General features: G+C 37.2%; 1 protein-coding gene across 2 annotated transcripts in view; it reads left to right on the forward strand.

The window, feature by feature from the left end:
- Positions 1-14,781, forward strand: part of DSCAM (DS cell adhesion molecule) — a 159,782-nt gene extending 145,001 nt beyond the window's left edge. For both annotated transcript variants that reach the window (XM_072398307.1, XM_072398308.1), the window contains one exon: positions 13,893-14,781. In XM_072398307.1, the coding sequence (XP_072254408.1) occupies positions 13,893-14,239 (347 nt within the window). In that variant the 3' untranslated portion in view covers positions 14,240-14,781. The remainder of the gene's footprint in view (positions 1-13,892) is intronic.
- Positions 14,782-15,345: the final 564 nt, after the last annotated feature.

Consider the following 15,345-nt stretch of genomic DNA (forward strand, 5'->3'; position numbering starts at 1 on the left):
CCATAAACAAGTCTGTGAATATAAATCTAAAATTGTATGTAGAGATGCTTAGTTGGTCACTGGAGCATTATAGATAGATTTTAGGAAAAAAGATTATGTTGCATGTATGGGGGTAATGGCATGGGGTGTCAAATGTATACCAATACCCTATTTTCACAATATATTAATTTTATGGCATTGGTATATGATTGACTCCCCATGTCATTATTGATACTTGTGGCATAATCTTTTTTATTATTATTACTTTCAATTGCTATCACCTGACAATGGGGAGACAAAGTCACAGTATATTAGCTTATAATAGTGTTATTACTATTGATTTGTATTGGCTCGTATATGTGATCAAGCAGTGACCACTTTGTTCTCCCCTGTTTTTAGGGATAAATCCTATTGTTCTATCCACCATCCCTACAATGAGAGAAGCCCAAACTGTTTTAATGCCAGATTGTTTTTTAAATTTTCAACACATCTACTAAAGTGCACATTTTCCTTTAAAAATCAAACATTTTTCAAGACAATTTAGTTATATCACACACAAAGAAAATATAATCTCAATTTGCTTTTGTAAAATGTAAAATATGAGTGTGCCAGGTAAAAAGATCTGAAATGTCAAGCCTCAGAAATAGGTGCATCTACTGAATGGCAAAAAACCTACGATACCCAAATTGTACATAGGCAAGACTTTACCAACAGCCCTTCAGTTTAAAGCCAGCTATAAATGCTAGCCCTAGGTTTATTTGTCTCACTCTCGCACGTGTAATGGTACCAATAATGTGTTGCAATATCTGTATTTAGACATACACAAGCATTCTGCGTGTACAGGAGTGGGTACTTGAGTCAATGGGCCTGATTTAATAAAGCTCTCTAAGACTGGAGAAGATAAACTATCATGCGTAATACAGAACAACTGCAATAGATCTGGTCCAGAATTCATTTACTATTAGGTGACCTTTTTTAGTTCCTAACCAGGTCCATTCTAGGTATGCTGGACCATCCAGGTTCCTATGATAGTCTATCGTATGCAGTCTTGGAGAGCTTTAATAAATCAGGCCCTGTGACTCAAAGTAGACTCAAAGGGACATTCAACTAAAAAAGTGGGGTTTCCCCCATCTTACATTTTTTATAATAATTCCTTCCTCCTTAGTATGCCCCTAATGTACTACTCATAGTACTGGTCCACAAATGGGGATTATTGAAAACGTAGTCATGTGATTACATTTTCCAAAATCAATTGCTAATAGTGCAAAAGATTAAAATAAAATAGGTACAAAAAACAAGAACATTTCAGTCTTAGAGTTGGTTAACTAATTAACCGCAGAACATCTCATTACCGCAGAACTTTAGGAAATCCTATGTTCCTGGGCTTTGAACTTTCCTGGAGGAGACGACCCTTAAGTGGCGCCCTAGCTACAATGTAACCGCTAAATGACTGGCTATTCATGGCTGTAAATGCGCTCACACAGTGGACCCAATCAGTGCAGGGTCATGGTTTCTGCTGGGAAGTGGGATATCTCTATTTTTAGCAGGACAATTACTTGAAATGGGCTTTTAAGAGACCAGCCAGGAGAACTGACTGTGCCTGCAAATGTTTTTCTGTATATAGTGAAGTCAGCGACCTGGCAGGTAACAACATTCAGCAGAGAGAGGTGTGGTTTTCCCTGAAGACATCGAAGAGCAAATGCAGGCAGTATAACAAGCACCCTTTTATTCACTTGTGTATTACTTTGAAAGCCATAAAATCATTTTTCATCTCTGCTATTGAAATTAGCTGAGATATCTCTTTATAGCCAGGACACCAGATAAGAATTGTTACTGGTCCGGCATTGAGAATTCCTACTGTGTAAGCTAAAGAGGATGATACAAGGTTGGGCTACAGGATGGAGAAGGCTTTAAGTGGAATTCAGTGGCAACTTAAAAACTAGGCAAGGGCAGGGGGAGATATGGAGTTTTACAAGGTGAAAGCTTTTCCAAACCTGAACTCACCTTTGTTGTACAGCCTATAGCACAACATTTGTTGGAGAGTCAAAACAGAATGTGTTACAAACCTATGACAGTTTTAGATTTTGTGCCTAACTAGTAGATCTGTTATTTTTGTATTTGCATGCAGTTGCAAATAATAATTTAATTATGGATGTTTTGCACACAAAAAAACAAGCAGAGAAGAGAGCTTGTCTTCTCCAGCAAGAAGAACCATGAACAGCACCAAATCTCACTCCAAATTTCTTGAGACAGGCAGTGCTTTAGATGTCTCAATGCAGATGTATAGCTATGAGGCAATAGGCACAGAAGTGGCACACTTAATGGCAGGAAGTATATTACTGTTTTTTATTAAGGAGTTGTAGTTGTAAGTCCAGTGATTGGTCATGTTGGAGGTGTAGTGTTCTATGTATGGAGTGAAATAGAATTGTATTCTGGTAAAGTCCAGTGGTTGGTCATGTTGGAGTTGTCGTGTTTTATGTATGGAGTGTAATAGAATTGTATTATGTCTAGTAGTCAGTCATGTTTGGGTGTAGTGTACCATGTACAGAGTATAATAGGTTTATAATATGATTCAGTCATGGGAGATTTATTGTTTTATGTGTAAGACTATGGCTGGGTCATGGTAATAAGGGGCAGCATTTTTTTGTCCCCCTTCTCTCATTATGGCATCATCAGAACATTAAAAAAAACTCTACCCATCAAAATGTGCTTCCCTGTTACACATAACTGTCCACTTAATTTTCCTGAAATCCAATACTATGTCCTACGCATAGCTTGCCGTTTACCTACTCTGAACCCTAGTTTCTCAGGAACAAGGAGATGTAGAGACCTGAAGATGTAGTAGTAGGAATATGTTCCCCTTGGCTATCTGTCACAAAAATTGGATTTCTCTCCAAGTATCTATTGCAAATTTATGGTCAGCAGGTAGCATTATTTGACAGGCTAGCACTGTATGTTGCCAGAAGTGAGGGGACACAAGCTTCTGGCCTTGGAGAAAAAAAGTTTGAATCTGCAACGGTGTTGAAGTAGATGCGAAGATGCACTTCCCATCATCCTGCCACAATTAGAATCTGAGGAATATGTAAAACAAGTAAAATAAAAACACACACAGAAACACTTGGGCTCCAGGAACATGAGGTCACCTCTGTCATCAGGGCAAAAGGTCCTAAAGATGTCTAGGGTGGAAGTCACCCTAATCTTCAGAAAAACCTGGGTAAGTTGTTTTTTTTTTTACATAATACTCAGTTTATTGGGGGCAGGAGAATGGCAGGGAAATCACATAACTAATAAGATGGGGGTACAAAATCCATTGGGATGCTAAGCTGCACATCAGCCAACATTCTCATTGGCTGCTTGTGAACTGGACTTGGTTGATTTAAAGTTTCCATTAATGACTAAGTCCAAAACCAATTGATTCCACTATTACATATTTTAGTCACCTCCAAAGGATTGAAATTAATTATCCAAATATAAGCCTAGTTCATTTTTTCCTGGTTAGGAACCATGGAAAGAACACTACCCAAGAGTAAAGAGTATTAAAACAGTAGTAAAACTGCATAATGAATATGTTTGAAATATAAGTCCTGCAATTGTATGAAAAAACTTTAACACTTATCATAAATTCGTAATTATACACAGCATGTATAACAGAAGAAAAATAGGATTCACTTTATAAAATGGATATTACTGGCATTTTACCAAAAACGCAGCCCATGATGTCATAACTGTATGCATAAAAGAAAAAAAGAACAGCATCTGTCAATGAACTCAGCAAAGGACTTAAGAAAGGGAAAGTTAATTGACTGATTGATGAATAGAAACTATTATTTAAATTCTTTTTAAAGCTTATAGTCTATTTTATCCCCTGACAGTCTGCATTTTCTCTTAAGGTGGTTTGGCAAATGGCCAAAATGGACCTCCATAGTAATACTGGATGGAATATTGTTTGCCATATTGTACACAGTTTAAAAAAAGACTAGAAAGAAAGACTGGAAAAGGTTTCTGTCTTATAAGAACCAAATCTGTACTGGGTAAGATAATAAACAAGAGTAAGTGGGTTCCAAGGTCACCAGTCTATTACATATTTGTTGAGCCATACACTGGGATTGTTGAGGTATACATGACGAGGTTACTATTTCACAATCAGGTTTTACTGCTTGAACATGTGTTGATTGGGACCAAGCAGGCAGAAGACTGCAGAGTAGATATCCTATCAGTGTGTTGCTGTACCATAACTTTCCAGCCAACCAACTGACACCGAGACACCAGACTCGTGTGTAAGATGGCTGAGCTGAATTCCAAATCGTTTGTAGTAAAGATTTCCCAGGATCTTTTCCTAGAACTGGCTCTCCCTCACACACAGCACTGTATAAAGACCCCCCGAGGTCAAACTACAAGAAGACACAGGCACATTAAAATTCCTTTATAAACCAAATCTTTCAAAGATAAGCTTTGTTACCTATAGGAGGCATCACTACAGAAGTTTTCTGCAATGGGAAATAATCTTTTTATGATATTCTTGCTCAGAAGACTAGAAGAGTGTTCCGGTTGTACAGTATTTCTGTAATTCTGAATATAAGCATTTGTAGGCAAAACAATATGCTTGATATTTCTTTCAAAGAGAGCAAAAAGTTTTCTTTAAGATATTCTGCTATAAAAATCATCTGCTGAAAATTTTGTTTTTGTAAAATGATTTTAGCTAGGGGCTCAGTAGTTTAGAAACTCAGAAGAGTAGACTTTACTTTTATTTGACTATTTCCCTTTGTTCCTTCTCTTTCTCTTCCTCTCCCAAGGATTCATATTCAGGTGTTTTTCTGCCCAGAGGAAATAAACAACCAGCACACAGCAGCAAATCATTTCATAAACTTTTATCCCCAGCCGTATAACAGCTCAGGAAATTCATGCTAACAGTCTAACACTTTTCTGCCCACAACAAGGCCTTAGTCATAGCTGACTGCTATTACTACAAAGCCGTTCATATATTCTATCCCACTCACAGGTGGGTGAAGTAAACATTACAATTAACAATTACTTATTACAAAATTAAAAATAAATGTTATGTATATGGCAAAATTTTAAACCATGCAACAAAAAGACATATAACTTTATACCTGTTACCTTTTATGTGCACAAATAAATTTTGCTCATTATTTTAGCCCCTTGGTAATGCAAACAGGTATCATGGAGCATAATTAAGAGATCCATTACACCCCCATCTAGGTTTCAACATAAGTCACCATGCCTGCCAAACACACCCTTTCCAGCCCAAGTATGACATATCATGTAAACATTTTGTTCACCATAATAATGCTCCTCAATCCTAATTTTAAGGGGTCGGACTGTGCATCCTAAGCACTGCAGAGTGCAAAACAAGTATACTACAAACAAGTATTTCCTGAACGGCATTACAGGAATTGCAACATAGGAAAAAAATCCCCCTAAGACAGAAGAATAACTTATTCTCTTGGGAATCTTGTATTACCTGAATGTACAGTGACCTCTCTTCTTAATTTCCTCCTTAGTATAATTTGTTATCCTTTGCTGCTCCATGCATTCTGTAATATTCACATATTCAGCAATGGAAGACTCTACTCTGCTATTCCCTAGGATCTCAGGACATAAAAGGGACATAGTAAATGTAAAATGTAGTTATATACCACCCAGCAGTTGTCACTGACAATAGATCATCCATTGGTTCTGAATGTTGGCGTATTTCCACTCAGGGCTCATCTCCATCACTGGGCCTAAAGCTCTCCAACGCTCTCCCCTGTACAAAGCATTGGTCAGACCACATCTGGAATATGCAGTCCAGTTTTGGGCACTAATAAAAGGAATGGAGGAGCTCAGCTATGAGGAGAGATTAGCGGAACTTAATCTATTCCCCCTTGAGAAGAGACGTATAGGTGGGAATATGATCACCCTGTATAAATATATAAACGGTCCATATAGAGAACTCTCTTCCCCATTACTCACTTTGAGATCATTACAAAGCACGGGGGCGCTCTTTGCGTCTGGAGGAAAAGAAGTTTAAGCTCCGGATAAGGAAGGGATTCTCCACTCTAAGGTCTGTGAAAATCTGGAATGGGCTCCCTCAGGAAGTAGTTTCAGCAACTACTATGGATTACTTTAAGAAAAAGCTGGATGTTTTTCTGAAAGCACAGAATATATTTGGGTATTAAGGCTTTAAAGTAAAAATAACACTGACTGTTGATCCAGGGAACATCCGATTGCCTCATGAAATCAGAAGGAATTTTTTTCCCCTGTTCAAGCAAATTGTACCAGGGCTTTTTTGCCTTCCTCTGGACCAACTATGTCTTATAGGGTTTTTTTATCTGGGAGATTTTTATTTCCCTAGTGGTTGAACTTGATGGACTTTTTTCAACCTAATCACTATATGGAGAGGATACACTTTCATCAATATAACTGGGTGATCCAGCAAACCTGAAATGGATCTGGATCAGCCAGCTTCACTAATAAAAAGTGTATCATCTTCAGCCTTTGAGAGCTTTAATAAATAAGACCCACCAACTGATACAAAGGCTAAAAATGGGTTTAGGACTGGGGCTTTAGTAGAGAAATGGGAGCCATGACAAGCGAGTTTTGGTGGGTATAGGTTTACAAGGGAACCTGTTAATTTGCAAAAAAATATTTTAATTTTCTTTGAAAAAAATCTTGTTTTCATATTATAGTAGCACCAATTGCCTGAGACAAACAGAGACATTTATAGGCCATTTATTTAAACCCCGATCTACTTAAGGCTTCCTTTCAGCCATTTTATTAAGATGACTTTTACATCATGTGATTGTAGTCCCGTAAAGAAGCACTTGCTGTACTTCCAGGAAACTGAAAGTAGCTAGAGTGGACTTGCTGATATTTAGTACAGCTTTGGTGTTTTTTGTTTGTTTTGTTTTTTTGGATAACATGAATAGTTAAGTTTGTTAGCTCGAAATGCTCCTGGGCTTTCATACGTTCACCTGTCTCTATGTCATATCCTGCTGATGTATTAATAGGTAGTGTCCTCTTGAGTTGCTGGTTAGTGAGAAGATCATTATCTTTTTACACTTAAAAATATATGAAGATGGTCCTGGAAAGAAAACAGATCCTCATGCTAAGTCAGTTTTTCATCATTGTTCTATTATTTATTCAGGATTGTTCCATGTTCACCTTTACAAGTGCAGAGTGATACCCCTGCTAGATCATTTTTCTTCCAACTACAAGGCTTGCATGAAGCTGATATATGAAGCATTTGTGTTTGTTATAGGGTTACTCCACCCCAAAGCTGATATTTCATTTTTTGGTGAATGCTGAAGAATTATTTGATATAATTAAGAATGTAATAGGAGCAGCTGAACCACACAAGGTGGACAAGTGCAAGGACAGAAAGTATGTTGATCACATTGTTGATGCCTCTAAGTCCTCTAAGAACCCAATACTGACCCAGCCCACCAGTACTTGAAGCATCACCTTTGGGCGGACTGGTCCTTTGAGAATGGGGAAAAAAAATTCTCCTGCAATGCAAAATGATGAAGGACATAAATCCTTCAATTCAATTTTGAGTATATTTGATGAATGTTTAAGATAAATAGGAAGCTTTTTTGTATTTCACATAATACGATGTCCATGGCTTGATGTTGGCCATGTAGTACAACTTTTTCCGGTGATTGCTTCTGTGAAGGGATCACCTAGACAAATTCAGTCACTGAAACTCATAGCTTATGAAATATATCTAATAGGTTGTTTTGATAATAAGGCTAATTTATTATTGGTAAATGTATAAGTCTTAAGTGAATCCGTGGTTGGGCTATTGAAAGCAACCTATGTGCTTTCCAAACATGAAGATACCTCTTAGACACAAGATTCCAGATTCCAGGCTGTGGGTACTGAGCATAGATCTGGAATTCACAGATAAAGTGAATTGCTCTATCAATATTATTTTTATTAATAATATTATTATTATTATTATTATTAATAATATTCTGTATTTATAAAGTACCAACATATTACACAGTGCTGTACATTAAATAGGGATTGCAAATGTCAGACAGATCGAAAAAAATGACACAGGAGAAGAAGAGTACCCTGCCCAAAAGAGCCAACCATCTACTTACCTTGAGTGATCTCCATGATCTAAGAACAGGTTTAGTGAAAAGCCTGACTCCTTCCAATTTCACTTTTTTTTTAATGAAAAATAAGGGACCTCATTTGTGTACTTCTAGACTTCTACAGTAATCCAGTAAAACAAAAAATCTCCTTCGATGTGCTTCTGCGCACTAATTTCCTATAAAATATCCGGACTCCTGTATGTATCTGAAGACTGCATATAGTAGGAGACTTTTTGGGTCCCTCTTTCGGCTCTGCTTTCTGCATAGGTGATGATGCCATTTTAAAAGGAAAATATCTAGCTTTTCAGTGGTATTTTTGCACACATAAAAATGTATATCCTCTGTGGCTAATGAGGAAATTAGTTAAAAATAATCTTCCCAGATATTTAGCATCAACAACACATATTAGTCCCCTACCTAGCCTATACCTTGACAGTAAGGGAGCACTACCAGATAATTCCGTTCTCCCATCATCTTGATACTTGTTAACACATGTGAATGCAGGGTCTCTGGTCGCAACTGTCACTCTTTTATCTTCCAGTCTTTTGTGCAGGTAAATATAAGAAGCAAACATTGAAATTCAGGTATTTATTCTTTGAATTATCATTTAATTAATACTTACCTGCATTCATTGATATTCAATTTCCTTCCATGTTAAAATTTTCAAGAAAATGTTTGATTATGAATCAATGTGTTCCAGAAACATTCTCCTTATTATTGTCAAACTCAAAATTATAGTTTTAATATAGGAAATAACATTAAATGTTGGGTGTTTAAGCCCTTCTTTGAATGAGCAGCATGTCTGCCTCCAAACCAAAAGACTGTTTGATATTCTGTGCCGGTTGTTGTTGAGGCTGGCAGGGATCCCACGCATACAAGTTTATGATTACTTGTTATAATTCAGTGTTTGTTATGGCACACCGATTCCCCTGCCCTTGTGACACATTGATCACACGCTCGGGCTAATCGTAAAAAAAAGAGAGTTTTTATGGCCTTTGCTTTCCCCGGCTGCCATTCCCTTGCTAATTTTTACACAACTTTCTCAAAACAACCGAGTGGTAGGAAGGCTCGGCACGACTGTATCATTAATTATTACTGATTAACGGTCATAGTCCTTTTGTATAACTGCTCAGATAGAAGGTAAATCGAATATATTAAATATACATAGAATAGCACATGTTTAATTAATACCTTTAATGCATGTTGTTTATGCTGAGCTTTAAGGTCCAAGTTGTATGTCACTATGGTATTAAATATTTATGGATGCTTATTTATCTACTAGTGCACACTTGCCATAATCATTAGATCTACTCTATACTAAAAATTCAACTACACAATGTTTGCCATCTAAGCATAGCCATAGTGTGCAAGACCAATTGGATATGACAATATGATATGGTAGGGACATTAGGTAATGTTATCGTATTAACTTAATTAAGGTAAATAAATTAAATAGGTAAATAAATTATCCCTGAGCTGGGTGATAATTCTCATTGGTAAGTGAACAGTCTAAATACCTTTAGTAAATGACCTCCAATGTCCCTAAGAATTGGACAAAAAAAAAAATCAGATGTGTACCCAAGGAGATATTAAAGCAGCGTTATCTAGTGGCACCCCTAGCGGATGTCCTCCAGCGATTCTGTACACTAGAGTTGTAATTACAAAATGGAAGAATGCTAGAGAGTCTGCACTGTGGCAGCTTAGGATCTGTAAGGGTGGAGTAATCTCATAAGAAATATGTTTTCCTCCTGTCAGCCGATCGCTCTGAGATCTGCAGACAATGAGAATGAAACAGCTGAAAGCTTCCACTAATCTGTTTTCCAATATCTCCAAAAATCTAATTTTCACATCTTACTTGCAGCTAAAAGTATAAATCTGCCAGGAAAAATGGCTTTAAAATTTCATCACAGAAAAGATAATTATTGGCGGCACGGCTTGGCTATTTTTAGGGCAGGAGATGGCAGGGTGTCTATGGTAAGGGATTGTTTCATGGGGATATGTTGGGAACGCTGACAAGAGAAGGCTGTAGATAGATTAGGAAGGACATACAGAACAAGTGAATTACAGATCAGACATATCTGTTCATGGCAAGTACAAGCATACTAAGTCATGTGTCAGTGTAACACCTCCATGTATTTATTATCCATCACAGTATTTCCCATGACAATGCCTTCATCTGATTATCTCTGCAAAAGCAATACTACATTTCTTAACCTGGAAAAAAACACATTTTTAACTGGATTTTTTAACTCCTGACTGTGGATGATTTTTTTTGGTAAATTTTATTTCCGATCTTACTGTCGGCAAAATTTCCACAAAGCAAATTTTCGCATCCATTCATCTGAGCATAAAGCTACCCAATGACTTCTACATACACAGGAAGGTGAGACTCCCTTCACCACCTAATGTGACAAGACTTTAGGCTATGTACACGTTTAATAATTGTCGTTAAGGGCCTGTCGGATCTTTCACGATTCTTTCCAATGACAAAAGACTGACCGAGGGCTGTACATACAGCACCATTCTGCTCTAAGGGGAGGGCAGGGGGGAAACAATGGAGTGGCACCCCGCTGCGCTCTATCCGTTTCACTTGTATCATGAACATTTGTCTTTCGTGGCTCCACCTGGACAGATCCATGAACGACATCGGAAAAGCGGTGTACACATGCCGGATTTTCGCCTGTTATTAGCCCTGAGGCAATCATCTGACATCAGGCTTAGTTATCTCATTCGGGTGACTTGAGCTATTCAGTTCTGATGACTTCCAGGTTCACATCTGTCAAACCTCAGCCACACTGGACCAGGGACGATATGGGATAGTATTTGTTTGATTGGCTTGACCATTGTTCAGGGATGGCATTAGGGGTAAAATGCAGCAAGATCCATAAATTTAGAGTCATCATTCATGGCTAATTCTGAATTGTTCAGTATAAAGACTTTTAGTGTCAACATTTGGACAATTTTGGGTGCTGTAGTTTATGGCTATTTCACAAGCTGATGCATTTATGAGGGTTGACATATTTACTATCTATTTCCTTGCCACAACCTCCTATTTTACAGAAGTAGGGATTACATGTTGCTTGTGTGCACTACAATGACTTTGTTTTTTTCCTGATTCTTCAGGAAATTCAGAATTCTAATTTTTTTCACCCTTAGGCTAAGTTCGAATTGGGGTTGCCAACTGCATGGTTATCAATCTCAGATATGAATTTTAAACAGACCAGCTTCTGGGACCATTATCTAACTGTTGTGATTGCATCGTTTTTAAATGTTTGTGAGCATTTGGTTGTGGTTGCATTTTTTCACAAATGACTTGTAAGGATGTTTTACTCCAAACTGCTGGGAAACACATTTCAACCATTTGCAAATGCTTACAAAAGTGCTTAATAATGATCCCATTCAAGTCAATAAATATGGTGGTAGGAATCCTGAGATGCTGCAAGAAGCTTCTGAAAAAACTGCTTTGCAACACCACCATGGGCAAATGCCTGTACATAAAGGAATTTCATCCTCTCCAATATGTTTCAGTGACTGGTTGAAAGCAGTGAACCGAAACAGTTCTATTGTTCAGCCTTAGTCTGGAATGTAATAAAAAAACTACAAGCCAACTATCTTTTTATAGTAAATTATGTAGAGTGCCTAAAATATTTTTTTCAGTGGACAACAGTACTCATGCGTCTCTCTTTTTGTTTTTGCACGTATGGCTGGTAGGCTTTGTTCAGCCCTGAATGGAATTAACAGAGTTTAGGCAATTTATCATTTATCATTTTGTTACTAATTAGTTTTTACTGCATGAATTATTGAAAGTTGCTCTTCTGCAGGTTTAAAAGTGGTTGATAGGTTTACTCGCTTTAGTAATAAGATGTCGAAATGCTGAAAGAAGGTAATTAGAACTTCAGGGAACTCAACCATGCTACAAACTTAATAAAGCTTTGTCTGAGAAAACAAGATCTCTCAGCCTCATTGTGGCTTAACAAATTGCCAGAAGAATGAGACCGATAAATCCTGTTTTATTCAGGGACAGAAGCACAAGCTCTTGTTGTGCTGTCCCTGCTACTTTCAGCAGCTTTCTATAATTATTTTATCACGTTGAGAATAGCAATTGATAATATTTAAATGGAAATCCAATTAGCATTAAGAACAGCTTATTCCGTGGAAATTTGCTGGCCTTGCATACAACGGCTTCTTAGCTTGATGTATTTGTAACCAATAGGCCAGCTCTTTGATAGTATAACATGGTGGTGTAATTGCATCTCTGTCTTGTGTTAAATTATGTGTAAACATTCATTGTAAAGAGAATTGACTTTAAGTTGTGTTTTCCAAGTGTGGATGAGGTAGCTGGAAATGTCCGTCTTACCGATGCTTACATCTTTTACCAATTTCTATGTGTGTGTGTTTTTTTTTATTGGATAGGAAATATGTAAGTTAATATTAAAAAGCAAAAAGATTTTCTTAGGAGAGATAACAAAAGGACAATAACCAAATTAACATGTTTGGTATGTTTCAAATTGATATGTAGGCTGTAGCTGCTCAGGACTCGAAACAGGACCCCCAAAAAAAGAAATAAAATCTACATTCCTAACATCAATCCTTGAAAATAGAAACACCTAACATTGAAAGATAATGTTTGTGCTTACCTTGGCTTGGTTTCTAGCACTTCCTGAAGACATAGGTGATGTCACTGCTTTATGAGTGCAAAACACGCTCCAGCCAAATGGAATTGTGCGTTTATTTCTCTCCCTAAATTAATGGCACTTGTGCCTCCCTGAAGCATCAGAACCCAGTCTGTGATAAGTATTTTTTTATTTTGTGCATAGTGGGTCTGATTTATTAAGGCATCCTAGACTTAAATGAATTGACTATCATTGGAGAACAGCAAAACTGGAATGGCTTAAAATCATTTCCCATTATTTGACAAATGTTTTCATTCTTTGACCAAATCCATTCCAGGGTGCCATGATTACACAGGTACATCTTCTCCAGTCTTGGAAAGCTTTATTCAATCAGGCCCAATGTATTTTTCAAAGGTATTTTTAAGCCACAGTATTGCAGGGGGAAATAGGGTGGACCTAAGTAAAGTTGACATACCATTTCAATTGAAGTGCTATAAAACACCTCTTACTCCCAAAGTTTAGGTCTGGAAAAAATATTAAAGATATGCAATCCATCTATACAATGTGTGCACATTTACCTATGTTGTGTATGTTATAAATGTAGGTACCTAAAATACTTGTTCAAATTCAGTTAGTTCCCACTTTCCCACTATGTACGATAACTACTCTTCTCCTGTTGTGCTGAAACCTCCAGCAGTGTTCTGTGGTCCATCAGAAGAGAACTGGGCAGGGCTGACATCAGTGCTTGGGTTTTCAATGCAGTGGAGACAGCAATGTCAACTTATCCAGGGAGAGCCCAACCAGGAGCCAAATTAGACTTATGGCAGATCAACAGATTTTGCAAATATGTACTGAAAATGTTGCCTTTATTTTGCTTATATAGAAACTTTAAATAGCGCTATTGGTGGGTGTGTATGCTCATGGACCTTAAAGGTGCTTGCTATATTTCCTGGTCTTGCTTCTTGCTAAGATGGTAGAATAAGGCCCAGTCTTTTCTAAGTTGCTTTGGGCCCAAAGAGTATACTACTGAATAAATGTATTTCATGTTATCCAAAGTGGAATGGACCTGTGATGGGGGAAAACAGAATAATAAGCTTGTCTTTTATCTTGACAAGCTACCAACTCTAATTTCTGCGCTTTGATAAGCTTTTAACTGATTAATAAATGTCTAACCTATTTGTTTCTGATTCTTTCCAAGGTGACGTGATGAATTTACCGCCGTACCTTAGGATGGACTTTTTATTAAATCGAGGTGCTTCAGGTACTAGCAGAGACTTAGGGCAGGCTTGCTTGGAACCTCAAAAAAGCCGAACCTTGAAACGGCCCACAGTTCTGGAACCAATACCCATGGAAAACCCATCAGCAAGAGAAGTACAGTCATGGCAGCCCAGTGCTGGGGCAACAGCGGCTGCACCAGTACCGCCACGAGAAGCCACAGAGCTAGGACAGGCAGCTAAAATAAGCAGTTCACAAGAATCGCTGCTGGACTCCAGGGGTCACTTGAAAGGAAACAATCCTTACACAAAATCTTATACCCTGGTATAACAATTAAACAAAAAAAGAGCTTGTACATACTTAAAAAAATGCAAATCAAAGCTACCTTTTTCTACGAAATTCCAACATTTATAATTTAAACAAAAGAGAAAAAAAAAGGATTGCCAAAACATTTAAAAAAGGAATTTACAGACAGTGCAAAGACTCTACATTATTTTTCTTTTACCCCTTTTACATCATTTCTTCAACATTCATCTTCTTGGATGTCAAACTCTTTCAAGGATTTGGATTATTTTATTGTCACCTTTGTACTACTTTTCTACAGTCTGGTGCATGAGAACATTTTACTTGAAAATTTCCAGCGCTCCCAAATTGAAAAAAAAGTAGAAAAAAATATCCAGACGTTGAATGGTATTGTTACGGAGGAAAATGATTTTGTTACCATTACTATTTTTCATTTTTTTTTTAACTAATATTCATAAGTCATTATTTTTTTTGGTACATAGAGTTCTATCAGAGAAGATAGACTTTTCTCATATAAATTATCTTTGCCTCGTTGAATTTTGTCCTTGAGAAATAAAGGGTCTCTTGCCTTCTGCTGTGATACCTGCTTTAATTTGCTGGCTTAATTTTTTTTTTTTGGTTGTTTACCAATAGAATATGCACTATATGAGGCTTTAAATAGGTTTCCTTTTTTTATATACGGTTTGCAGATTTTCTTTGTGTTCAAAGCAATTTGAATGATACCATTTCTTTCTCATTTATCAGGTGATATCACCAGATTTTTTTTCTTTGTGAAGTCAAGCGTGTGATGACGAAGGGCTATTTAAAACACCATTAAGGGCACTCGGATCCAAATGTTGTACATTCCCTGATGTGTATCTACTTTTCATATTGCTACCGTACGTATGGGCTGGGTTTACCCTCCGTCCTTTTTTTCTCATTCAGTGGAAATTCAGCAACTGTTAGCATATAAGCTTGTAAATAAAAGTGTCTTATCTTTATAAAGCACCACTAATACGTTGAACATAATTAAAAGACCTTTTCTTAAGCTACATGATGCATATAGGTCAGGGGTGGGCAAACTTTGTGGCTCAGGGGCCACAATGAGATATAAAATTTGACATACAGGTCAAGCCAGAATCAGACCAGATGGA

The sequence above is a fragment of the Pyxicephalus adspersus genome, chromosome 1 (assembly GCF_032062135.1).
Source record: "Pyxicephalus adspersus chromosome 1, UCB_Pads_2.0, whole genome shotgun sequence".
Taxonomy (NCBI): domain Eukaryota; kingdom Metazoa; phylum Chordata; class Amphibia; order Anura; family Pyxicephalidae; genus Pyxicephalus; species Pyxicephalus adspersus.